The sequence below is a fragment of the Lingula anatina genome, chromosome 1 (genome assembly GCF_051362555.1).
Source record: "Lingula anatina isolate TDL-2025a chromosome 1, LinAna3.0, whole genome shotgun sequence".
Taxonomy (NCBI): domain Eukaryota; kingdom Metazoa; phylum Brachiopoda; class Lingulata; order Lingulida; family Lingulidae; genus Lingula; species Lingula anatina.
The window spans coordinates 490,264-518,159 of NC_141767.1; the positions used below are offsets into that span (position 1 = coordinate 490,264).

General features: G+C 38.0%; 2 protein-coding genes across 7 annotated transcripts; one reads left to right on the top strand and one right to left on the bottom strand.

Moving 5' to 3' along the window:
• The first annotated feature begins 825 nt into the window (after positions 1–825).
• LOC106174043 (uncharacterized) lies at positions 826–27,741 on the top strand. Of its 5 annotated transcripts, none has more exons than XM_013555418.2 (3): positions 826–967; positions 16,938–17,077; positions 25,940–27,741. In XM_013555418.2, the coding sequence occupies exon 3, from the start codon at positions 25,962–25,964 to the stop codon at positions 27,039–27,041; it is 1,080 nt and encodes a 359-aa protein (XP_013410872.2). In that variant the 5' UTR covers positions 826–967; positions 16,938–17,077; positions 25,940–25,961; the 3' UTR covers positions 27,042–27,741. The 5 variants fall into 5 exon arrangements, with proteins under 5 accessions (XP_013410872.2, XP_013410870.2, XP_086851576.1 ...); XM_013555416.2 differs by lacking the exon at positions 826–967 and adding an exon at positions 1,968–2,112; XM_086995450.1 differs by lacking the exon at positions 826–967 and adding an exon at positions 13,449–13,626.
• On the bottom strand, positions 3,158–10,225 carry LOC106174044 (uncharacterized). Of its 2 annotated transcripts, none has more exons than XM_086995478.1 (3): positions 9,479–10,225; positions 6,558–6,954; positions 3,158–5,213 (listed from the first exon to the last, which is right to left on the bottom strand). In XM_086995478.1, the coding sequence occupies exons 2-3, from the start codon at positions 6,932–6,934 to the stop codon at positions 5,189–5,191; spliced, it is 402 nt and encodes a 133-aa protein (XP_086851604.1). In that variant the 5' UTR covers positions 6,935–6,954; positions 9,479–10,225; the 3' UTR covers positions 3,158–5,188. The 2 variants fall into 2 exon arrangements, with proteins under 2 accessions (XP_086851604.1, XP_086851611.1); XM_086995485.1 differs by lacking the exon at positions 9,479–10,225 and adding an exon at positions 9,317–9,403.
• Positions 27,742–27,896: the final 155 nt, after the last annotated feature.

Consider the following 27,896-nt stretch of genomic DNA (forward strand, 5'->3'; position numbering starts at 1 on the left):
TACTTATGTGACCGTCAAGGGTTGTCCACCGATCACTGTTATCTGATGAATTGATGAATTCAGTGTATGTCTTTATACCGTGCTTTTGAATTATGTAGATGTTTGCTTCTGTTAAAAACAGAATCATGCTCATTTGGTATTCTCAACGAACTTTACTGCTTGCAACGAATAATAGTACCAAAAATATTCTCCTTTTCTATTACAAAAGAGAAATTTGATATCCCTGCAATAAACAGCATGATACATGTCACCCTCTTCTTTGGGAATTATCATCATCGTGTAAAAACCATATCCCGGTCTGTGTCGCCGGAAATGCACGAATCCACGTACCGGTCGCTTCTGGTGCCTCTACCGCACGCCCACGTCCACGTGATATTTCGAGAATGAGGAAATTATTGCCTTTTTTTGCCATAAGTACTTCGTTCGCTAATAATATCCATAAACTGAGAAGAAACTGATTGTGTCAACACATAGCATGTGTGTCTTTCACTAATAATGGAAGATTAACTTCGAAATTATCGTCGACCAATATTGACCAAGTCCCGCAGTTGTATTGGCTCCATGTTTGCCAAAGTCATGTTTTCAAGTGCACTGGACATCAAACTTGTCCAATACATAATAACTGCACCAAATTATATATCGTTTAGGCTTTTCAAACCGAGATTAAAATTGATTTGTGAGTCAGTGTAGTAAATCTAATTGACAATTATTATCAGAGTGTCCATAAAGCCAGCTCAAGGGTACGTCAGTAAAGAGACAGTGGTTGCGCGCAATGACTAATTAAATCTCTCCCCTTTAGTAGCTCACTTATTGATCATTTGGAAGTTTTCAATGGATATGTCAAATTGGCGATAGTATACTGCCAAAACCTGTGCTGGGACCAAATGTAAGAGTGAAACTTCCAGATCAACCGTCGAGGAAGGCCGGATAACTTTCTACTCACAGGGTTGTATTGAACCTGGCTGTGGTGAGCTTGAGATTAATTTTGTACCAATATTTTGTTACAGGCAATTCGACAATGAACTCCAGAAAGTGGTCGTTGTAGTAACACCTTTTTTGCAAACTACTTCAGCAGAGCATGGCAGTTAGTTTCCAGGAAATTGCTAAAAATATTGTGTGGTAAACTTCCAAAACGTGAAAACAACGTTTCGTATTGTTTAATCAGGGATATATCTTATCTAATATTGTTTTTTATATTTTGGTTATCATTAATGAATTTATATCATGTAACTCTGTCTTTAAAGAGCAAAAACTAAAGTAGAAGTAGGCTATCTCGCGATCTATACGACATTTAATTTTTGCTGTGTAAAGTTTAATTTTCTTTTTTCCTTTATCAGCCTATAATAGTTTGTAAAACAAAACGATAACTAGATAAATATATATTCGAACGGCCAATGCACGGAAACGTTTGGATAATTATGATAGAAGTTCCACTTTGTCTGTTAAATCCCAGTGATCACTGTAAGTATTTTGTTTAACTATTGTGTACACGGTGGTAAATGGTAAAACTCACTCTTCCAATAAAACGGTGCCCTTTTTTCTAGATTACACCGTAAAGTTTTTGTATATTCATCTAATCTAAATAGCAAAGAAGGCCAAGTGGCAATTTTCCGTTGACTAATTACGTGTAACAGCGTGTAGCTTACTAGTCAAACAACAATCTCGTATTCCCTGGTGCATTATGTGGGTAGATGTGTAAAAGTCGAGTTGGATGCTTTTTTGTCACGTTGATAAAGAGGAAAAAAGGGTCGTTGAAAATGGCAAACTACAAAAGTGTACGTCATATGGCTGGGGTTGGTTTGCTCTTAGTAAGTGCTCGGCCTGTGTTTCTGTCAGTCCATTTTAGCGCTATGTAGACACGACCACGTAGTTTTACGCTTCAGCGAACGATTTTCATTGGCCTGCATGATCCCATCAAAGAGGAGCGCATTGAAAGCGAAAGGAGTTTTATTCCTTTACATTGAGCTGATCACCAATTAATACTCCATTGGCGGCTTATTTAAGTTAAAACAGTGCTGAGTTCAGCCCAGTACATAAAGGGAGAGTTGCAATGGGGAAAGGTTCATTTCGACAATGATGGAACATTTGGCAGCCAGGTGTGGCCTTAGAAAGGTAGGTATGACAATGTACTCAGTTGTTACAAATTCATCTTTTTATCGGGCAATGAAACGAGTTGGAGCACTTTTAAGTGATATGGACATTTGCTATTTCATAACGATCAAAAAAAAAAAAAAAAAAAAAAAAAAAAAAAAAAAAAAAAAAAAAAAAGGGTGAGTTAAAGGCGTACTGTATATTTCGTGGAATAAAAGACCTGCTTTGTTTATTACTATGCAATGGAATAATGTCAACAAGCCCTATGATATGGCATTTGTATAAGTATGGCCTCCATAGTTTCGGTCTTGCGTGCGTGACGCTCATAAAAAATAGCCGTGTTCCATAGACATAATATCAAAATTGAGGCAATTTGTACCCGTACCTGGGTATTCTTAGAAAAGTTGATGACAAACGTCTTCATAGTTTCGGTCTTACGTGCGTGACGCTCATAAACAATGACCATGTTCCATAGACATAATGTCAAAATTGAGGCAATTTGAACAGTTTCGGTCTTACGTGCGTGACGGTCATAAATAATGGCCATGTTACAAAGACATAATGTCAAAATGACATGAGTATATTTATTATTAGTATATTAGATATAAGTATATTTTGTCATGTGTCACGTTTTGAGCTACTATTTCAGGATAAACCTCCAAACCCTTTACGAAATACCATCATCTATCGCTTCCCCGACCAGTCTATAATGAATTCCCTTTTTACATTTGGCAGAGACTCTGAATCCGTTTATCCTACCTCTTGGATTACTGATTTATTTTAAAGTTTGGTGTGCTTTTTCTAAAAATTCGAAACTTAAAGTAAAGCATACCAGAATTAGAAAAGCATCGGGAGAGTGCAGATGATTAATCATTAATTAATGAACGGTCATCACCAAAATATCCCGATTCTGACTTTTTCTAAAAATTCTATCGAAATCCACCCACAACCTTTTAGTAAGGATGGAGACGAACAAACAAACAAACAAACAGGCAAAAAAAAAAGTGGTTGAAAATCTTCTTTCCAGAGGTTATGGACGAAAGACGAAGTCATGAATTCATATTGCTTAAGGTTGCCTGAAAATTGTTTTATTGTTTCATATCTCCAGTTCCATATTATCATATACATATATGTATATATCGGGTGATTGAAAACAAAAACACTAGCTTCCCACTTTTAACATAAAAATATGGATTTATCTGAACTCAATTCAATTTATATCTTGCTGCTACCAGTATTTGGTGGAGAATATTGAGTATCATTATCTACGGTCTCTAGCAGTTAAAAATTAAGCCTTACCAGCTACATTGTATTAGAATAGCCAGATGTATGCGGAGCTCAGTAGAAAAATGAGAGTCCAAATGTGCAATTCGGAGTCAGCGGTTTTCGTAAAATTGCGTCAGAATTAAAAAAAAAAACTTGGGCCAATAAATAATAAGCTGATCGAATAAAATGGTAGCAGTTTAGTCGTTTGGGAAGACGTATCTTGGTCGAGGTCGAGGTAGTATGATAAAAAAGAAGGCAGTCAGTCGGCAAGTAAATGGATAAAAACCTATTTATTATCAGCTTTTCTGGGAGATTACATGTGACGTCACGAAATGTTTTCCTCTGGCGCTGGACCCTCATTTTAGTACGGAACTCCACAAATACAAGAGGTGTTATAAACGTTAGACTAAGAGGAACATAAAGTTATATTTCGTTAATTTATAACTGTTAATATTTTAGTTATCAATATCTTATATTCGGTATATTACTATTTTTCCGGTTGCCATAAAGCTGAATAACTGAAAACGTAACACAATGTAACTATTGAAATATCTTAATGAACTTAAATGTTCGTTTAATGTTACATTCCGAACCCCTCCCCCAAGAAATGGCAATACGTGTGTCAAACATGTTTGGACTTTAAACCAAGCGAGACATTTAATATAAAACAGAACGCAGCGACGTGTAAAAACGTAATTTGCCCTTTAAATTTGGTTGTCTTTCTGAAAATCTACCGCCAGAATTTTAAAGTCAACATCTGCTCTGCTACAAACCGATCGTAGCGGGAGACTAAACTAAGTTTGTATTAATCCACTAACTTATCCACGGGAAGTCAAGGTGACTTACATATACTGATGAAATGGACAAATATTGAAGTCTTTACATTTTCAAAGCCAAGTCAAATACCAAGCCTCCCATTGCACTGGTTGATAATTGATTCCCAACAGCGTGTGAAATATCACACGCGTCAACGAGTAGCTTATGTCACTAAAGACACAGGTTTGTGCGATATTATCCGAAGCATTGCAAACCTTCAATATTTTGACTGAGTGGAATCAAGCCGTTGTCTTTGATACAAACAAATCATCGGCTTAAAACTATGTGATGTTATAACTGTACTGATACGACACATCTGACGTTACTTACACTGTGAATTTGTGTTTACAAGAACATTAAGGCGGCAGATGTATAGTATTTTACAACATCAGAAAAATATTAAGTGAACGTTTTGCATCATTTTATATCTTAAACATTTCTATGAGTGAACGTCAGAGCAATGCGCCAATTATATATATATACATACATACATTGCAGTTAGGAGGAAACAATATACAAGTTTCTGTTCATTAAGTCCCACATTATCATTCATTTTTGCCCCAGAAATAACGTTTTGGCTAAATTAACATTATTACCAATTAATCCGCCACAAAAAAAGTATATTTGACTGCATAAAAAGCTAGAAATGTACACAAACCGTCTGCATTAAGTCATACAGACAACTTGCCTTCTCTTTTGACTCCGTTCTCGCGATATAATATTCTAAACATGAATAATTCTCGTTGTCTATAAGTAATAAGTATCAAGTGACAAAGTAGCAACAGCCAACGGTTCCAAACGTGCCCAAGGCGGACGCCGTAAGTCTACTGGGGGTAGCAGTGACTCCAAGGACCCCTGAAACATGAGACTTGGGGCATACTTTGCGTTCAGTCTCAAGTTGTGGTGAGTTCCTGGGCAATGGTGGTTGGTAGCAGTGGTAGTAGAAACGATAATAGCAGTTGTAACAGTAGTGTGGTAGTAGCGTTACTTATATAGCTGTCTGGTACGTTCTCATCTAACGTTCTTCATTTTGGGGTTTGCTGAAAATAAACGGTTACACTTTTAAGTTTATGCAGCATATATTAAAACACTTTTTCCGGCATTTTAGAAAGCTGCCGTGGCTTGCGTGCTGCTTGGCCTTGTATCGTCCATGTAGAAATATTAAAGAGAAACGAGACAACAAATAATTAACCGCATTGCTATGCAAACCAGAACGAGCCCGACTTCTGCTTAAACAAGGACTTCGGGTGCGGATCCAGAGATATTTTCTGACAATCTTCCAAATTATCTTTGTTGATCCATCCTCTTTTTTTGTCTTCCGACAGAAAAATTAGATGCCCATCAATGTAAACTTCAAAATCTGACCGTCTTCCGGAAGACCCATAAGACGGCCTCAATCCACCCCTGTGCCTTATCTGCCAGCGTCTACATAGCCCTGGTTACCTTACTTGATACCCGATTAAACTCACCGTTGCGGTTAATTTTTCAGATAATTAATTAATCAATTAATTGTGTCCGTATCTAGTGACAAAATAACCTTTTACTCGCCGGGTGCACTTGAACGCTACATGCGTCCTTACTAATTTATTGGTGAAAAAAGTAATTAACACTCGATGCCACCACTCTCCTATCTAACACTTTAATAATAACTGTCAATGATGCAGAATACTGTTTAACTGATACAGAATACTAGTAGAAGTGGTTAATATGCGTTACTGGGAATCCACGCTCCACCGACGCTAGATTCAAATGTACCTTTAAGACGGAAAGATGGTGTGGCCATTTAGGTCAAAATTTAGTCCAATCTGATCTAAGATGAATCAGAACTAGTCTCATGAAATAAAACTACAAGAAAGAAATGGTGACTGTTTTAGACAAATGGTTTATCGAATTAAGTCGGCTACTACACCTTTATCGTGCACATTCCATTATCAAACTGTTCTGAGAAACTAGTCTCTGCCAACCTCAGAATAAACTCTTAAATGACCATTGTTGAAAATCTATTTTGAAAATATCCCAAACGTAACAATAAACAGTATATAAAAAAATAAGCTTCTAATAGGGGAGACCGGGGCTAGTTGGACCCCGGGGTAAGCTGCCCCCCCCCCATCAAGCCTCTTTAATTAAGTTACTTTAAGATGCTAAATTATTTCATTTGGACTCACTGCCGACGCTTTCTTAGCACTATTGGATACGGTCACTTTACAAAATGATGTGATCAATTCTTTTACACCATAGTTAGTTTGCTATAAATTGATGGGGGTCCAACTTACCCCGGGGTCCAACTAGCCCAGGTCTCCCCTACAATTGTTGATATCTACATTGGAAATATATCGAACCACGGCTCGTTAAATTTTTTTCTCTCATTAATCAGGATCACACACCTTATGTTTTGTTTCCTAGGAAACATCATGTGTCGTCTTAGTCGAGCGTAGGGACTGAGCCACGGCAAAATGTTCCCATTGTCCAGGGATGTGATGATTTGGTTCTCTTCTTTGTGGACGATCGTCTGGTCCGCGTCCCCTCCAAATGAGCTGCCCTTTAAGAACGCCTCCTGAAAACGCTTTCCAAATCGGTTCAGTCTGTTCCGATACACCAGCGGACATGCGCTGGTGAGGCATTCTTCCAGCTGAGCGTTGTTTTCGGTAAATTTGCTACATAGTTGGTGACACGCCGACATGTGGCATTCCATAAACTGAAGGGACAACAGGGCCAGCGCTGTCCACCAGCTCACACACCTAACATGAAATGATTTTGCCATTTCTCTCACTGGTCCTGAAACTGCAAAACACGCTCTTATAGTAAGAGATCCACAATTCAAAGAAAAGAAATGTCTGGTACTTTTTTAGGAATTCCAATAAGCAACATATAAGCAATTCAAGACAAAGAGGAATCCAATGCCATTACCGAAGTAGCACTCCACCATATTGTTAAAGTAAATCACATATCTGTTTCCTAATCTCCCATTATTTCCTTTCGGGCATACTTCTAAACATATATTATATCGTTCATTGCCTATCAAAAAAGATTGGTTTTTCTAAAGAGGGCCTTAAGCGCAGACTTAACCCAAGGTAACTGTAGCCGTACCACCGTCTGGAGTACGTCAGGAAGAGGAATCAATTACTTATAGCCGTAGGTCTTCCTCAACACCGTCCTTCGCCCAATAACCACAGATGAAAGATGAAATGATTGGAAAAAAAGACGTGTTTTTAAAATATCGTTTTTCCTTCGTCATGTTTATTTTAATAAAACACGCCCTCACGGTTTTGTATTAGCACAATTAGACGCCGAACTACATAGTAATGAAACTAATTATCAATCAGTAATGCTCTACTTGTTAAATAATAAAAACTTTAGTTGTACATGTATTTCCTTGGCAACAGGAAGGTTGTGTAAGCAGTCCTTAATTGTCTTCTTTCTGATTTATTACAAACCATTGGATAATACTCAAGAACATATTTCTGCATTAATCCAGCATAAAATATAGAACTTACAGGAAAGAATAATCAAGGGATTTTCGTTGTCTCGTAACTTACATGAAGGCTAAATAACGAGAAACTAAGAAATTGGTAATGTAGTCTCTAAATTAAGGATGTTGTTACCCTATATTATCATCGACATACCGAAAATTATTTAAAAAAGCATCCATCTTTGTGCTGATTTAAATTGCTAAAAATCCTCTCGAAAATATAAATATCGGCGTTTATATTTCTCGTTGCAATGTATAAGCATAAGCAACTTAAGGGTTTAATCGTCGAATTTACTCCTTTCTATTTTGAGGTGAGATGGCAATCGGTATCCTTGAACAAGATTGTATCATGAAAACTGGCATACTTGACCACGAGTGCATTTTGGTTTAAATGTTTTTGTGGTGGAGTTATGAGCCCCAAATTGCAGATTTTCATTAAACAAAGGCATAATTTTGCTTTATAAACCATAAAATCTGACCTAAGACATTTAAGAAAAATCGCTGGCAGGGATTTGGAGTGCTAAATGGTGTCCTTAAATTGGCGTTAAACGGTGTTCGTGAGTGCTCAGGTAAAGGAGAAATTTGAGAAACTGTTTCAATTTTTCCACATGACGTCATCCGTAAGGTGACGTGTGTAAATGTTAATTAATTTAGTCACTGAACACTGAAGATTTATCGGCTATCCAGAAGAATATATGTAAGGCAGTAAATGGGGAGTTTTTGGCCAAGGCCAACAATATCCTTAAGAATGTATTAGAATATTTTAGTACCTTTTTAGTTAAATATAAATAAAATAAGAAAGACACAAGAAGGAAGCTTCCCTTTGCTGCACGATGCCTGTACCTTGATGTGACATCCCCCTCTCCCCATTTTCAAATTAACATGGCGGATTTATCTTCTCTCCAAAACGAAGGGGAGGTACAACAGAAGTACTACCAACTGCCCTGATTTGAAACACAAAGCCCAAAATAAACTTTCTCGGGAGTCGGGCGGTTTCCACTCAATATCCTGTTATATACTGTAACGCTGCAAAACATTTTGATTGACAAGACTGGTGAAACTTTCAGGAGAACAAGGCGAGGAGAAAGAAATCTTCAACTGAGAAGCACTATCTCTGAACTCATTTGATAATTTTTACAAATTGGAAAATAAAAAAGTAGTCTTAAAATCAAAATTAGAAACAACAAGGTGAAAATTGTTTTAATAATACCTTGATCCGCGACAACTGATAACTTCCTAGAATAACCATCGGGTTAGTGGACAGATTATAAACTTGCGTCTTAAATACAATGTAAGTTTACCCTTGGAAGCAGACCTACATCTTTTTAAATCTACTTAGGAAAAAGCACACATGTTACTGTCGACGCATTAATTTTGAAAACAAAACCTTGGCCTCAGAGGCTGCTTGTTGTGTAGCCGCTTTTAAAGAAATCCGATTTATCAGTAAATTAATAAAGTCATATAAAAACTGCAAAGAAGAAATATTCTATGAATGAATAAAATGTTGAATTGGATAAGTGTTGAAATATCAGTTTTCCATTTGGACCTTGTGTTTTTTTATATTGAAACATATCCTAGGCTACTGTTGGATACAGATTCTATTAGATGATAATGGTTGTTTCTAAAATGGTTAACTTTCAGGAGTGCTACAGTGTATACTCTTATATCACTTACTTCTCTGTTCCTTACTGTTTGCCAGGAATTTGTCTGTTATTTGTTTTCAATTATTGTCACTTTGAATGTATTATCGGGATGTTGTGCCTGATAAAAAAGGGAAAAAAACAATTGCAACGCCTTTTAGTAAGAGAAAAATATGTTAAATGCTATTTCACTTACCGATAGATTCTTGAGATTATCCAGTTATTTCATCCGAAACAACACTTTGAAAACCGGCTAAGTGTTAAGTCCAGTTATTTCAGCCAAAATAACACTTTGAAAACCAGCTAAGTGCTAAGTCCAGTTATTTCATCCAAATCAACACCTTAAAAAACATCTAAGTGCACCCCTTGTGTGTGTCTGGTTCCTCCTTCTTTGGGTCACCCCTATTTAAGACGTCAGGTTTCTAGGCGAGCAATGGCTGCCTAAGGAGGAGAATACAGACAGTATGTTCCGTTAATCATAAGGCAAGGTGATCAGGTTACTATCATACTCAAAGCTGGGATTGTGGCGCATTGTCTCCAGTTTATACATCGACGTTACGCACAAGAAGCACGCGATCAAGTTCTACTTTAAGGGTATTCAGGAGTGATTACCGCCTAATACGTGGAACCTTGACAGACGCTGGGAATGGCGGTGTGGCAAGACATGAAGTAGAGGATGAGGTTGCGTGGTTACAGCTAGACTGATTAATAAGTAATTTCCCAAACCAATTATGGATTTTAATTTTATCTGGCACAGACGCCTTATTTGGAGACAAAGGTTTTATCTCAACTTTCTTATGTAATCCTACAAGTGCGATTTTTTAAGTGCGTCAAGAGTGAAATTTGAAATATTTAAGAGAGAAAGCTCGGTAATGCACAATGTCCAATTAAGAAGTTATAACAACAGGAGAAAGTCTCCAAAGACGTACCTCAGGAAAATGAAATAAGAGAGAAAAAGCGGTAGCGAAATATGAGCCATGAACTGACATCCTTTTTCAGCATACCTGATAACTATATACAAGATGGGGTCTCTCTTTGGATTTGAGTGTTCCCGTGACCTATACAGGGTGACGCAAATAAAGGCAACCGTGATTTAAAACGCCTTGAAAAGGATAACATGTGTATTCTAAGTTGAAAATATGTTTTTCTTTTCATAGTTCCTTAATGTATTCTATTTTGAGTACATCTGAAAATAATGACAATGTGACGCTTCTTTTCCGCTAGAAAACCCAGCTGATCTTTGGTAGTAATTAAATTCTCGTCAGAATTCTTTGAGACCAAGGTGATTCAATAATTTGCTTAATTTCCTTTTTCGGGCCATCAAAGGCAGACGTACGTCCTTCCCGAAAAACTTGGTTCTTTTGTCTGTTTAATGTGCCACGGGTTCTCAGAATGGCCGACATCCGTCTATCCCACATAGGAAGGTTAATTACATCTTGAAATAGAAACGGTTTTAAGACACTTACGCAACTGTTCAATTCAATCATTCCTGAGCAGGTTGGCATCAAATTCCTCAGAAATGAGCATCTGTATAAGGAAAGATGTAGAGATGAGACTGAAACTTTGTTGGAGGTACCCTATGGTCAGGTAGATATCAGTTTACTCCAACGCAACTCCAAAGCAACCAAGTCTAGAGGAAAATGATGCGGACGTGTATTGTTTTACGCCGTGTCGCTATAACTCTACTTTATTAAACAAATAATGGAAGTCGTTAACCAAAAATAACACCTGTTTGGCAGAGGTAAACCAAGGTCTAGATGGTTACTGCGAAAGCCTACATACGCGGGTAGCAACACCCCTACAAAGACGTTTAACCTACACTGTATGTTCTCAGGCCTTCTAAACAGGCGTTTACTAACACTACCTGCAGATCTTTTAGCACTAATAATATTAATCACAAAGCCCACGAATTAACCAAAACGCCGTAAAATTATTTAGCACCAACAAAGCGATGCCTAGCACTAACATTCATCTGCTCTTATAGTGCTGGTTACTTTGTGGGTTTGGTTGTTAATATGGGTGTTAGTGCTAAAAGCTCTGCGGGTAGTGCTAGTAAACGCATAATCCGTTTATAAGGCCTGATTCTGCAGCCTTCCTTCGTCTAGCAGGCACGGGCAGCCTTGGTGAAAACGAAATCTATCCTGTTTCAAAACGCCGGCCAACGACGCCAGACTCAAAATGACTCGTGAGACACTAAAATACTAGTCCGAGGAATCGATGTCCTTTCTTTGTGGTCCTTTAGGTCCTGCACACACGAGTCCCCATTGTGACTATACAGGGTACGTTAAGACCAATCAGGGTAAACTGGACTTTGCTTAAAATTTGGGCACAGGCAAAATTGCAGGTTTAGAAATGTAACTATTCGGGCCCACAACGGCATCAGGTATTTCAGAATACCAGTAAAAGTCCACCTGTCAGGACTACAATGTAAGTAAAACCTCGGGCACAACCGGACGCACGAATTTCAGGATCGTACGTCCCCTGCGATTTTGGGGTGTTGCGGAGGCCGTGGAGGTCGTAGAGGTAGAGGAAAGTCTGCCTTGCGAGTCGCGAGGGCCACATGAGATGTGCTTTCAAGCAGGGACGCTAATTGCAAGGAGCGATGGCCGTGGAAATTGTACTCATTTGTTGAGTTTGTCTTCCTGTGTACGTGGCACACACTCACCACTTACGAAGGGAATGCAACGCACGGCGAAAGTAGTGCCCTTTAGCGTCAGTTTTGCTTCACACTTGCCTCACACGTTTGTGGTGACGTGCTGACGGCGTTCTCTTGCTTTTTGGAGGCATATTAGAGACTAAATTGAGCAATGATTTGAAAATTATGAAAATTGTTGTACACGTTACACAGTCGACGTTCATTGTAAAGACACGAGCGTGCGTCGTGAGCACGCCTTTTATACACCAGGCGTGGGGGTGACGCACGCGCGACGCATTCCCGGTGTGCTCTCGACTTTGTTCGTTAGTTGTGAGGGCACTTATTCCTTATTGCTTGCGACGTGCGTCTTGCACAACGAGCGTCTCTCTTGCTCCGTGCGATGGGGGTACGTTACGCTTGCGGCCTCGCTGTTCGCAGGCTATTCGTAGAATCTTTTGGACATGTCCAACATCCTCCGTACGTGCTTACGGGCTGTCTGCGAACTCGAAATTTCGTAAGAAGGACTTGCGTGGGACGTGAGATTGTGGGCAAAATTTGGACCCAAACAGCACGTAAGAGCCCGTACGGCCGGTTGTGACCGAGGCTTTTAACTGTCCCACCATAGCGTATAGCACTAACGTATGAGAAAAATTGCTCATACACACACAAACGCAATGAGGTTCATTAGATTTACGTTGCAAGTTTCGAGTAAGCAGGGAAACATTGTTGCACCTTTGAAAACGCGGAGGGAAATAAAAATTTCAAGCATGTTTAACATGTTTATACGAGCGTTCAAGTAAAACCAAACGTAATGATACGATAGGCTAACAACTAACACGCATAGGAGTACGTTACACTACGCTTCTCATTAAGTTTGCTAGCTTATGCATAGCGTATGCATTACTAGCAATGCTGGCAAGCGAGTAACGTATTGAACGTATCTCTTACGTTTGATTTACTTTCATTTTCATACGCTGAAAATAGGTGATTTCATATGCTTAACGTTGTGCGTATAATCGATTTTGCACACGTTCCTCATACGTTTCTCATACGTTCCTCTATCTGGTAGCGTGACAGAGCCGTTCTGTATTTTTCATTTAGTGTGTGTAGGCGTAAACCATACAAATATATGATCACGAATTTGAATACGTAGGTGGAATAGTGTTTATGCAATAGAATGATGCAATTATACAATAGAACTGACGACAAGTAGAGCTGCTCTGGTTATATTCATTGAAACAGATAATACTATGGTTAAAAAGTTATTGTGAAGATGAAAAGTATATAAGACCCCATTCAGAATAGGGGACAAAGGCCGCATTCACATCGAGAAGAGCCGAGACTCAACAAAGCCGCGACCTAAATATGGCGGACGTACATGAAAGGAAAACAGCCTTATCTTTTAATAGTCTCTCCGCCTCTCACACGCCTCCCCATGCGTCGTCCTTGAGGGGGTACAGTCATTAAATCTAGGCTCCATTCGCCCGGAAGCTACCTGAGAAATATTAAGTGCGCATGCTCATCAATTGAACTCGAGGTGAAGAAAGCATGGCGACTGGAGGCGATCGAAGGAAAAAACTATTCTGTTCTATTATCTTTCAAAACAGAGACAAAAAAGGAATGAATGACCCGTAGAGCAGCAATGAATCGGCTATCGACGGAGATAATATAAGCTGACCCAAGACCAATGAGCATTTAGTTTTTATCAGGTAACTTCAGGGCAAATGGAGTCGAGATTTAATGACTTTACCCCCGCAAGGACGACGCGCGGGGAGGCGTGTAAGAGGCGGAGAGACTATTAAAAGATTAGGCGTTTTTCCTTTCATGTACGTCCGCCAAATTTAGGTCTCGGCTTTGTTGAGCCTCGGCTCTTCTCGATGTGAATGCGGCCTTACTGGTCGGAGGGTCAAATATGGCCGAGCCACTACAAAGCTTGCCGTCGAATCCGCTTATAGACACTGAATAGATGTCCCGTGGGGAAGTATTCAAGTGGGTCGGCCATATTTGACACTCGGACTTCTTTGACCCCTATTCTGAATGGGGCTTAACAGTAAAATGCCATTGCGACAGAGAAGCCTGGTGCAGTTGATGGGATTATTTTGATAAGTCGCAACAAAGCAAATCAACATGCACAGCTGTACAAATATGTCAAGAGACACACTCTAAATCCATTACATGAAGACCCTTTATCCTCAAATACATTGCAAGGATCATGCAGTCCATTTACTAACTTATTAATTAATTTATTTTGCTTATGGCTTGTCAAATAAAGTGAAAATATTCACATGTTACACCAACATGACAAAACGAAACAAGATACCAGATTAAGAAGCTATATCTGCTCCCAGATCAATATAACTGGCATTGTAAACGACAACTGAGAAAATTCCAAGTATGTAGCAGGGAGGGGGGGGGGAGGGGGTTAGGGTGCAATTGTGTGGGGATGGGGCACTGTTTTGTATCGTATTTGGTGAAATTAAGGAGTAAATCCTCCATTTTGTTTGTGAATTTTGTAACAGCTAGACGGGCTGAGATGGGTTCTCCTTGTAGCTTCTAGCTTGTAGGCTATGGTATATAGTCGTTTGTAATATGTAGTCGTCTATATTACGTAGCTGTCTATGATATGTAGCCGTTTATGTCATAGAGCCGTCTATGATGATATGATGTGAATATGTAAATGAAACAGAGAGAATATTTTTAAGTTAACCTGTATAACTTAAATCGTGTAATAATGGTTACTAGCACTATGCTTTATGTAGCCAAATGTTCAGAAACACAACGAAGCTCTGTTTTTGCTCAAAAGTAAATAAGATAAAGTCTGTATGACTGAAAATTGTCATTTATTAATAACGAAAAATAATAAGATAAAAAGTTACAAAATTGGGCGGATAATCATGAATCCCTCATACTATATAACTGCCATAATATGAAAATAATTAAGTAGGTTAATGAGTGCAACCAGGATTAATTGAGCAAAATATGTGAAACCGCAACAGCTATTGGAGCAAAATGTTGGCACAAAAATAAAGTCCCGTTTGTCGTGTGGGCGTCCAAAATAGTTCCGAACATTGAATTAAACGTTGGTATTATGCATGAACAACCCATTGCTTGTTATGTTATTTTGAGTAAAGGTTGTTAATGAATTGCTGTAAGGATAATAATATCAAAAGGACATATTTATCGCTGTTCCGGCTCAGCTTATATTAAATCGTGGTATTAAAACGGATAATCTTCTAATTAATTATGCGCAAACGCCACCTTCACACCTAAGAATCTTCAGTAGGTGTGTATTCGGAAAGAAAGCCCAATCACTGGCATTCAGTTGCAATTCCGGTGCTTTTAAAACCGACTTGACGTCAGTGCGACGTCTAAATGGCGTGTAGGCGCTTTTTGTCAATTGAAAATTTTTGGAAACGAAAAAGAGACAGTAATTAGTTTACAGCGTAGCCACTTACCATGCGGTTGCAGTTATATGTATGACGACTAACACAAATATTTCCATCGCTTTCTCTTGCATGTTTTGTGTCAATTATAAAAATACATTTAAAGATAAAAAACGTAAAGCCAACGTTTGATATAAGTACGACCACATTTTTCTTGGCAGGCATTGTCAGTACCTCCAATTAATTTCGTGACATACCTTACTGTTAAATTCTTATTTATATTACGACAATTTTCTCCGCCAGTAGACAATATTTTTTAAGTCCAATATGATTACAAGCAATGTAGATATTTCTCTTATATCCCCTGACGTCATGGCGTTACGCAAAGACCATTCCACACGTAAGTGCATCATGAAGTACATGAGCATTGCATAAAGGTACCCTGTCCTGGATTTACAATCCTGAATGAATTTTCCTGGGGAAAAAGAAATTTTCATTTTTAGGTTTCTCCCTGCACTTGGGTTGTGTTGAATGTTTCATTCTGTTTTTGATTTGATGATTTCGTTCTAAATTTACTGAGCAGTCGTTAAGAACGCCTTGTCTTTTTGTACATTGCAGAAGATACTATCCACAGGTGCTTTAATTTGAGGGGTTTTATAGTTTTTAATTTGGAAACATAAGCAACTTTGCAGGATATATAGACCTAGAAAATATGACTTTGGGGAATTTTCAAACCCGTATAGTGTACCTTTAATAGATACCTTTTAATAAAAATTGACCTTTTCTGCGTTTGCCTCTGTGTGGCCTATTGCTCTACCAAGATTTGATAACAAGTATTGGCAGGCAATGTTTTACGGGTTCTGTAAAGTCTCTGTAAGAGGATAATTGATGCTCAAAGGACGTGTTTCATATTTAGAATTTAGAAATATTTGCACCACTGCCACGAAAGAAATAAAATTCAAATGGGGTTCCAGTGGTACTATTGATGATCGTTGTTTGTATTGGTTGTACTCCAAAATGTGTATTTTTCCGAAGCATACCTGGTGAGCCCCGTCTTGACCGATAGCTGCCTGAACACAAGTTATGTATTCCTAATCACGAGGCATTCTTTTGGTGTGGTTCGACTCAAATCGAATGTGTTTTGCCGTCAATCTTTGAAATGCGATGCACTGTGTTGTTTCCATACTCAGTGTACACATATAGAAATTGGTTTATTGGTTCTTTTTTTTTAATTCCAGGAAGGAATGTTAGGGCAGTTTCAATAATTAAGTTGCCTTAGAAACAAGTTGGTCATTTTCAGTTAATAAAATTCCCGTTTATTAATTTTTCTCGGCGCACTTTTATTCTATTAGCTCAGGAATAAAAGAAACGCGCACTGTGGAGACTTAGGTGACAATGAAAAGAAAGATGGAACTGTGACTGCAAAGTACACAAATCCCTTTCTTTATACTTAAACAAGACAAAAGGGGCGATAAGAGTTACCAACACTTTTCCCCTTTTCCTTCTGTGAATATTTTACCGCTCCAGAAAATCACCTTTGGTGAACAAAGACAAGTATTCTAAGCTCTCTCACATTGAAGCATTTTAAGAGAATTTTTGATTTTATCTTTGGTTTTAATATACTGTTTACTTTTTAGATTGAACAACGCAAAAACAGAGGAGAATTGAAAGCCGCCCGGCACCATCGTCTTCAGTGCAGTTACGACTCCCCAAGACATCATTTGAGCTCTGAAAATTTGCTCTCTGCCACCAAGATATCGACAAGTGCCAAGCGTTGGTATGTACACATACATGTATAGTTCATCATTGAAAAAGATGTATGTTTTAAAGAAAACTGGTTTTAAAACGAATATTAAAAGTAATCAATACACCTGTATGAATACAATAAAAGGTGATTAAAACTTATGAAAATACATTAGGAAAGACAGTACAATTATAAGTCACACCGTATATGGCCGGGTATCCCGTGTTTATTGTCATCTTTAGCAAAGTAGCAAAAAATTTAGAAATCAACCGTTATAATTTATCTGGCCAGATATCGGTCCTTACTGTTGTCCCCTGGCATCATTTTAGTATAATATTTATAGACATTAACCACAAAGTCTGTAATGCGACTTCATGGACAAGAGGTTTAATGGTTTATAGCGTCTCAGCCAAAAACGTTAAGCAGCTGCAATTGTGACAGAAAATTGACCAAGGTTTGCACAATCCGTTTAAAATTTATTTTCACGCTTTCTTTTCGGTTTTATGGTCACTTGTTTATTGGCTGACAAAAACAAAGCAACAAGTCATATCCTGCAATCATTCTGGATTATTCTCGTTTAAAGCTTTCTCTTAAAGCTTAAAAGCACGTCATTTGTCGTGTTTCAATTGTTTTATTTGATAGATTTAAGCCACCTCCCATCACGTTTTGTTCTAGTGATTATGTGACTTTCTCGAAATCATAAGAAATATGTAGGTGAAAAAATTTGTTTAGTAATTCAAGCAATTATTTGAGCTGTTAGTGGATCGTTTCTGTTTCACAGCTATTTAAACGTGACAATAACATATTATCTTTGTTTATCTGACGTCTTTGAATCCCCTGATTCTCATGTGTTGCGGTAAAAGTGTGAAACATGCCGATAGTTGTGCGGTGTAGTTAAAAAGGAAACGTGACTTTTTGGGACGCCTAAAAACGAATGCAAGGATAATTTTTAGTCATTTTCAATATTTTATCCGTTGTTTTAATACTTCAGTGTTCAACAAGAGAATTATTTCTTGAAATTATACACGTGTATTGGTTACTTAAAGACCTTGAGCGTGCAGAGCGTGACTGCAGGGGCAGAAAAACACGGCAGACGGGATGTATAGGGACAACATGAATCAGACATTAGGCTAAACCGTTTACCTGTCACTAAACCGGGATTTGTCCTTAAAATTATCATTCTAAAATATAAATGAAATAGTAACAACAGCCCATAAGGAAGTAGAGAGCTGTGGACGAGAAAGCTTCTGTTTCAGGGCCAAGCCGATTCCCATGAGTTTGTTCAATTTATGTTAATAAACATCTACTCTTTTCCCAACTTAAATAAAGGGAAAATTAATGAAAAGAAAAAAACAATGAGCTGTTGTATGCAGACATTTATGTAATTTACTTTGATCATGGATATGAATAATTCCGTGACAGTATATACCAGATCTGTCAGTTGAGGACATGTCCAGTTCCTCGCACAATGCTGCCGTATGACACCCATTCTGGTGGCCTTCCTCGGTAGCCGACCTTTGATAGCGTACATGTAAGATCAACAAATTGATCGCTCCTTGAAAACTGATCATTTCTCGCTGTGCAGTTTGTATAGACTTATAAGCCATCACTAGCCGCCTCCGCCGTTCTCTTTCCTAGTGACGCAATGAGTAGGTTTGTCACGTGTGACGTGCGCGTGTCACTCACCCCAGGGGGCAGGGTTGTCTTATCAAGGCGAGATCAAACAGCTTACTCACTATAGGAAGATAGAAACAAAACGAAATAGATAATATCGTCTTAACGACGGCGATTAGGATGGTTAAATGCGAAAAATGGAGAATGATCATGACATGGATTGATTCTTTCTCAGCTCAGATTGGTGGTAATGGGCCCATTGCGACTGCTATTCTACATTCTGATATTATATGATAAATGATACAAGCACCCAGTGCCCGTTATCTATTTGTATATTGCCGCGTGTGCGGCCTGTCTTTGAAAACTGTAGGGAATGCCTAAATGACGCTGTTATCTCAAAAACAGAGCAGTTCTTGCGGGAGATTGTTAGAGCGACGGAAAACATTCTTTAAACCCTTATCTGGTTCTCGGTCCTCCTTAATGTTCTAAACGATGTCGTTGTAAACGTTCTTGCTCTGTGTTGACCTGCAGTAATGGGTAACACAGTGGATTTCGTATCTACCAACGTCCCTCTTAATCCGTTTCTAATGACTATAGAAGCACGTTAACTTCATTCATCATACAGCCTTCTTTAAGATATCTCCTCAGAAAAATTCTCTTGTGTATATCGTTTTAATGTCAGCGAGCAAATTCTTAATCCAACGTAACAAAGACAAATGTGCTATCGTATCGCAGTGAAACATACTCGCGGAAATAATTCCAATAGGATTTAAACAGCATGCTCGGATTTCAAACGAACCATCGATGGAATTATATTTGTTCCATATTTTGTACTTTGTTATTTATGATATCACAGATAGTTTCTTAAATTCTTTGTCAAACTTTTAACATTTTGTATGTAGTTTTTGTTCAGACCCATTGGTCATTTGCAGTTTTGGCAGTAGTTTGTATGCATGGTTTGAATTATATTTATATTAATAGTACGTGTCTTGATCGAGCATCGGCCATTTTTGGGAATGATGTGGCATTTCAGAATAATCAGTATACTTCTTTGATGGCCAGGCTTTTGTCTCTGTCGATAGCTAATAATACATACGTATGTAAGGTGTTGTCTGAATGTTTTTATTTCCGTTCTGAATTAAATTTGCACAGGACGAAATTAAAAAAAAAAACTATCATGTAATCCAAAAGAGGCTGAGCGTATTTACAAGCCTTAGTAAGCCCTAAAACCTCCGTTTGTAGTTTGTTAGAATACTACTGTAACTCTTAGTAATAACATCAATCTTTTGTACTTTTGATGTGCTCTATATGCTGGTCAATACATCTTCATAACGTTTTATCTTCTCACGTTAATATCTACACCAATTTCGAACGATGCTCACGGCATGGGATGAATGTGAAGGTTCTTTTTCTTTTTCAACAGAAAGTATTTACTTGCTGGTTTTTCCCTTCCAACTGGTCGATCACAGTGTTGTTTGTGAAGAAAAATTCTATTTTCTTTTCAAGTAATTATTTGATTAATAAAGGTGGCAACTGCACAAGCTCTGGATAGCTGACTACAACTTGCCTGACTGACTCTTAAGTTATTTTTATCTTTACAAAACGGGGGCAAAAAAAGAGGATAGAACTCGAGTTACCATTGCCTTTTTCTGTGCAGAAAAGGGAAGCATCTATAGGAAACTATTCATTAATAAAGCCAATCACCTTCTTATAATCCCACCCGCGTTTTTGGGCAAATGAGTAGATTTTTCCTCTGTGGTCCCGACTGTGCTATTAAAGTGATGACAGGGACGCCGTGAGATACTAAAACGTTTACTTCTTACCATGTCTATGTATTGACGTACAAAATGTCAGGAAATATTCCATACCATAGCGTGCTCACGGAGCCCGTGGCGTTTGCTTGAAGATTAATTTAGTTCGCACAGATTTGTTTCCCAATCAGAACGCTGGCGTAGTAATATAGTTGGACACCTCTACAGAATATTCCTACGGCTCTTTGTGGAACGCGTGGCAATTAGGATAATGAGGCGACGAGAAGGAACCTGAAAAAGTTATTGATAAGTAGCTTATCAGAAGTGAACAAAAGATTTCCCTTTTCTAATGGCAATGTGCCCTTGCATAAATGTCTGCTTCTAATTAGAGTTATTTGGATTCTCTTCTGAACATCTCCCTATTCTAGCTAACTAAATACAGAAGAAGTCCTGCAAGAAGTTCTACGTGCTAAATAACTGATTTTCTTCAATTACAAATACTTTGATAAAAAACAACTTCTTGCAATTTTGTCTTAGTGCTTTATTGTACAGAGCATGTAGGCTTCAGATTTCAAATAAACTTTATCAAATAAGTTAAGACAATATCCCCCCAGAGTCTATTTGTTATGTTCCATTGACCAAAGTGTGTGATCAAATCTAATGAGAAGATGTTTTGAGAGGAGCACGAAGCCAAATTGGATAATGTTATATTCAATACAAATCCAGATCCTTGTCTAATAGAATTATTGCAAGCAATGATTATCATTACCCCCAGGAAAGTAAATCCATCTAATTAATAACACAGGCTTTGTATCAGGAAACCCCCATTTCTGATTAAACATAAACGCTAATATAAAGAATAATAGCCTAGAAAATTAGTTGAAAAAGAATCTATTTGCCTCATTTGAGAACATCTGTACGATGGTAGTTTTTGTAACTTTGTTAAATTCACACGTATCACCCTGTCCAATGGCCGTGACTGGCTCGCGTCTGGCGTCAGGGTGAATAGAACAGTGCAAGACATGTACTGTAGGCTAATTCTACTTGAGATTAAACTGATTTGTTGATTCTGATCAACTTCAAGCCAATAATTGCATTACCGAATGTCGTGAACTTTACATGAAGCATATAATTTATTTTCTTTTCGTTGGGTGAATGCCTTACATATTTGGCGTGGAAATTTGATGTTGGAGTAAAGTTTTATGGTTCATATTGTAGACGTTCATAATCCTATCACGTACGCGAAATGCGCCTTCCTTGTAGACTTTCATGCTGCAAGAAAAAAATTTAAGACCCACCGTGTAGACATGGCATTAAATTATCTCAGATAATGCTATTGATCACGACGGCAAAGACATGGTGTATTTTGCTTAAATCTTGTTTTTCTCCAAAGAGTCGCCACAATTAGATCAGCACATATATACATCAGATCATTTTCGCTGGGAATTCTGAAAATACATTCGGCGGAGAAGAAAAGTAATAGCAATGAGAAGGCTCTGGTCAACTTTGATTAAGAATACGTTTCCCCTTTTTGCTATAAACCTTCATTCCCGTGTAAAGTGTATATTTGCAAACATTCTCTAATATGATATTTTCAACCGTATGTTTACCAGATTCGTACGTTAATTATACATATATAGGCAAATGATGAAAGGTAAAAACTGCTTCTTTTGAGCAGTGATGAAGAAAGCTCTGTTCTTAAAGCCTAAAAGAGTCCTACAATGTCGAGTCATACTTCAGGGGTTCTTCAGACAATTTCTACCGATACGTTTCACCTGCAAGATTTTGAAAGCAGTGAATGTATTTTATTTGTGTATAATGTGAATAATGGGTTTGCGACTTTTTTAGATGAATAATGAGTTTGTTAGATGATTAATGAGTTTGTGACTTTTTTACGCCGAGTTTGTGTCGGCAGCAGTGGTTTTGGAGGTTAAGATTTGATTGATTAAGGTATCTTGTTACAGTAGAAGAATTAGGAAAACACAGATAGGTATAAAACATACATTATTGTGGACATAATGATAAGTGTTGAAACAGTTGAAAACCAATAATAAAACTGCCACAACATAGCGCCTTTGATCTGCTTTGTTATGTTCGCGAAAACAATCAATTCAGTGCTCTTAGTACATATCCACTATATATGATTTTAGTAAACACGCCTCTCAACTCAATCTGCAGGTAAAGAGGTATTGAAAGAAGCACAATTGCTTACGCTCTGAATATATATTTTACGAGGCATAAAACAGAATCAAAACGTGAAAAGCAGCGCTCCTAATACCGTGTATTGATTCTGTATTTTTGCTACATGTATTTCGTGTTGACAAGTAAGGTAAATTGTTTTGTTATTGCATTTTAAACAAACCAACTCAAGGTTAGCCACAACCAGGCGCTTATGTAAGTTTTACCGTTTCAATCTTTTTGTGTGAAATAACAAATAACCCATCCTACCATGTGGACAAATGCAATGTTGTAATAGTTGTTAAGGTCGGTTACAAGGCTGTTTCAAATGGCAGTCAGGATATTTTTTATCTGGAAGCAGGTATACACATATTTGTTTGTGTTTAGGAAAACGTAGACCTGTTTATATAAAGCAAACATGAACATATACAGTAGCAATAATTCAAAGATCAATTAAGTTATTTATTATTAGAATACGTCAATTAATTGTGTAAGATAATCAGGAAATTTATTATCGATATAAACTTACTAAAAATACGTCACTACTCTAAACGCACCGCTTGCAACCGGTTAGAATGTCAGTTTGATAGCATAATAAATTGTTTTTTACTGCTAACGAAACACAATAATTTCAAATAAATCTTCTTCTTGGACTTCTAGATTTAAAATTTTCAAATAAGCTTTTGGAATTGACATACAATTAATTAGAAAAGCATGCAACTAAAATGAGATATATTAACGATGTACAGCATTATAAAAGTATATAATGTCTCCATCCATATCCATACACAAGCCCATACATGTTTTATAAATAAAAGAAGTGGTTTGAAATCTCATATAGATATACTCTACCCGCGTCAATATTCTGATCTGACGAAATGATTTGTAATAATAATAGCTCAGCCACTTGTAGTGACTTCATGCGCGTCTCTCCAGATAGCAGGAAAAAAATGAAGACTTGCTAATATAAACCCTTCGCGTCAAAGAAACGCTGCGTTTTTGAGTAATTGCTGGCGTTCTCCCCGCAGAGGAGTAAACAGTAGCACGGTGCTCTGGGGAATAGGAGAGCAGCTTTATAATAAGAGGGCAGCTGTATATAAGCTACGAAAAAATCCACAAGCTACATTTAGGGCCCGAAGAGCACAAAGACACCATATTTAGGTAGAACAGGAACCACTTTGGTTGAGGCTAGGGAGAGCACAGGGATCTGACACGGTGTCTTCTGGTAGGTAGACAAGACACAGTCAACAATTCTTTTTAAAATTTAGAGACATTATTTTCCATTCTCGTACTTTTAGAATTCTTTTCTCTTTCGAAACAAATTAAATATCAGTCGGATTTTTTATAAGTTTTAGACCTTATCCCGCATTCGTTACACAGAAACAATCAGATAGTTACGTGATTGAGAATAATGTTGCCAGATTGCTTTCCCCGCTCTGCAGCACCGCTGAAGGAGGGGTCGCTTCGTTTACTGGGGGCGCAAATGAGGTTCCAATGATTGAACAAAAGCCTCGTTAAGTTTAGATTTGTCGATGGGTTTTGTGCCAACAGGTGCATTTTGAACATTACTGCATGCTTTGGTATTGGAAATGTTGCTTTTTATAGCGATTTTCAATATCTAATTAAGATATCTTAATCATTTCAACCTTGGACATACATTCATCTAGAATCCGCAGTTATGGATTGTTAAGTTTATATTTTTCAATTTACATCTAAATTTTAAAAGCTGGTCATGTCTCTGGTTGTAAGAAACTATTCAGAACTTGACCATTTAAGGACATTTCCAGGAAGAAAATATGATTGTAATTACACCGTTGGCTCAAGTTGTGCTTGCCGTTCACCCCCGGGGCTACATGACAGCTAGGTGTAATCATAATATCTACTTTTTATAGTTTGTCTTAAAGCGATTTTAGTTCAAACGATGCTGGATGCAGTACATTGTAGGCAGGGGATTGGGAATCCTTTCATACCTTTCTTCAGAAACCCAATCAACTCTATGTTTCGTTACTGTGTTTTTAGGGATACAATTCGTTTTAAACAGGGGGCATTGGTTATTAATGATAATGAGATTATTTTAGGGCTATTTGTTTCTCAATTAAGTCTAAACTGTTGTTTAGTACCTGACTGATAATCTGACACGCCAGCCCGAATTGTAGTTAGTGGCATTCGTTATAATTGAAGAAGGCAACGATAGCGTGACGGATGATTAAACCGAGAAAAGATTCCGGTAAGCTTTATGTGGCATTTAACACGCCACGTATGAAATGTTAAGATAGGAGGATTATCTGTAATCCAAAAGAACTACACCGAAATACGTGTCTCAAAATCACAGCAGATAGCGAAAACTTTCGGTTAAGAATGTAGAAACCTGAAAATGGATCCAATAAACGCCAATGATTAAAAATTCAAAGTACATTTATACATACATATTTCATAGGTAATAGTTAGCGCTCGTTACGGTGAATTGTGAAAAAGTGTGTGTAAAACCCAATTAGAACATCCGAAATTTCAATTACACTTTAAATGCCGTGTAAAGGTCGAAATGACCATATGAAGTTCTTTTTCTCATGTTTTTATGCGCGACACGTAATTGATAGAAAACTGTTACTTTAATTCATTCATATCTTAATCATTTCAGTTATTTAATCCCACAGATATATGTATAAACCGCCACACCCAATGTGAAAACGTGGCGCCATTCTAGTTCTTTCAGAAACGCAAGCGCATTAAAAACATATTATGTAAACGCAGTCAAATTATCGTCAGTTACAAGTGCCAAAAAGTTCATTGGCCGTCAGATAATTGCATCTGTGACGTGTGCTCAGGTTTGTGCCCACGAGCACGTAATGGACAAGCTTTTCTGTTGTTTTATTGGAATTTTAGATTAGCGGAGTTCTTAAATCGTTTCAACGCTTCCTTGTTTCTTTATGTGTAATATAATGCCCATGCCTACAGGTATAGTGGTGCGGTTCGCTACGGCCATCATTAATTATACAAGTAGGTGTTCTGGTTTGCGTGACTTGTATAAAAGCTGAGAGATGTTCAGTATGTTTCACTGAGAAATAAATCAGTGGAACCCAAGTAGCTTGTTTTTACCAGGCCAGGGATCGAGGTGACTTGGGAAGGGGTGTTGTTCAAGAAGCCGACAGAGGCTCTGTAGATTATCAAACGGTGAATTACTTTTTATTGTATGAACACTAGCTTCCAGATTGAATCGGGCGATCATCACTGACACTTATTAACCTCGACAAGTTGGTTCGACGTTAGTGGCTATCTTTTTGCCTTATTACCCATGATCTCACAAGGGGGAATTGTAGTGATTAATGTGTTTTTTCATTGACTATTACTTCAGGAACACGCGTGCCAAGCTGAACATGCCGGCTCAACGAGAGGTGCTCTTTTCGATCATCTTCTTCGTACTGCTGTTTGCTCAACAACTGACTTTAGCCGCCGACACAGATACTAACGAAGAATGTTCTAAGAAATGTTCTGATGACTTTGATAGAATTGAGTGTTTGAAGATTTGTGTTTCTAACTCAAATTCAACTGAGAACGACGATGACGACGAAAAAAGAAGCGCGTTTTGGAGGATAGGGCGTGGAGACGATAAGAAAAGTGCATTTTGGAGAATTGGTCGAGGTGGCGAGGACATGACCGATAGTGACAATGAAAGAAAAAAGGCTTTCTGGAGAATAGGAAGAGACCCAAATAAGAAAAGTGCCTTTTGGAGAATTGGTCGATCGGACAATGATAATGACGAATCCAAGAAAAGCGCTTTCTGGAGAATCGGTCGAGCGGACCAAGAGGACGCCCCGCAGAAGAAGAGCGCCTTCTGGAGAATAGGCAGATCTGATCCGTTCGACAAGAGGGGCGCATTTTGGAGAATCGGCAAGAAAAGTGCGTTTTGGAGAATTGGGAAAAAAGAGGACTATGGAAGTGAACACGACGACGACGATAAAAGAAGTGCCTTTTGGAGAATTGGAAAACGAAATGACGACAAAGACATGAAAAAGAGTGCGTTTTGGAGAATCGGACGCAGCGAGGCTAACTCTCACACTGACGATGAAGATAAGAAAAGCGCTTTCTGGCGAATAGGTAAGAAAAACGGCCACCATATACAGAAACGTGATACACCTTTTTGGCGCATCGGTCGCTCAGTAAGCCCCATTTCACCGGGTTTCTTTGATGACAGTGACGATTGGAGAGACGGCCTCGTCGTGGGTGACGACGATGATAAGCGCAGTACATTTTGGCGGATAGGAAAGAGGCCAAACACTTTTTGGCGTGTCGGCAGATCAAATGACAAACGGACTTTCTGGCGTATTGGCAAACGTGACCCATACGGTGATGAGGACCCGACCAAGCGTCTGAACACATTCTGGAGAGTTGGCAGGAGTTTCCCAGCTGACACCGATCATGACTTACAGATTCGAAGTTTCTGGAGAATTGGTTAGAAATTGATACAAAACAAATTTTGCTTTGATATCGAATTGTTTATTACATTTTACGCAATGCCGCTTGGGTCAGATTTGGCATATAGAAAATCACTGTCATGTAACCAATTACGTTTATTATCGACTAAACCCTTTTGGTTTGCAAAGTGACCGGCGTTTGTGGACAATAGACGTATTCATTGCTTATAGAATGAAACACGATTTCCCTCTTTCGACGATGAAAATCTTGTTATTTTCATTTTTAAGATGAAAGAAAACGAAAAGATTTTTATTAGACGAATCCATCGCACGACGCCATTGCTAATCCTATAAAGTATTATGTCGTGATGATAAATCTCTTTGCAATTCTAGATCTTTCGCGTTTACTTCAAAATTCCTAGGGAATGAAACTGGAAAAGAATGAATTCCAGCATTGTCTTTAAGTTAGAAAACAAAAAACTTTTGTCGCAGCATTAGTTACAATTAGCACCACATGAAGCGGTGTAATATTACTGTGTAATCACTTTCTCTCTACTTCTCAATTGTATCAATACAAAAACGCCTATAGTGTAAAGGTAGTCGTTAATAATTTACGTTGAATATCGACACGACTGTGTTATATTGTAAATTATGTAGTATGGCACTTGTAAATCAAAAGACACTTTCTTGGAAGAAGAAAATTCCAAGACACCAAATAAAAACATTATTTTTGAAGACCGTTCATTTGGTACGTTTTTCTTTGACATTTATTTTGCTATGCTGGAAAAAAGTTGGCCATTAAGCAGTCCACTGGGTGCAAAAAATCGATGTTGATTGATAAGTATCTATAACTGACATTCATACTAACTTTTCTTTGTTAACGGTTCATAGGAAAAC

Excerpts from the sequence above, each read along its gene's own strand:
- LOC106174043 (XM_013555416.2), top strand. The coding sequence starts at position 2,074 with ATGATGGAACATTTGGCAGCCAGGTGTGGCCTTAGAAAG. Across the intron at positions 2,113-16,937 it reads CCAGGTGTGGCCTTAGAAAG|ATTGAACAACGCAAAAACAG; the intron begins GTAGGTATGACA and ends TTTACTTTTTAG. Across the intron at positions 17,078-25,939 it reads TCGACAAGTGCCAAGCGTTG|GAACACGCGTGCCAAGCTGA; the intron begins GTATGTACACAT and ends CTATTACTTCAG.
- LOC106174044 (XM_086995478.1), bottom strand. The coding sequence starts at position 6,934 with ATGGCAAAATCATTTCATGTTAGGTGTGTGAGCTGGTGGACAGCGCTG. Across the intron at positions 5,214-6,557 it reads CCTAGGAAACAAAACATAAG|CAAACCCCAAAATGAAGAAC; the intron begins GTGTGTGATCCT and ends GTTTATTTTCAG.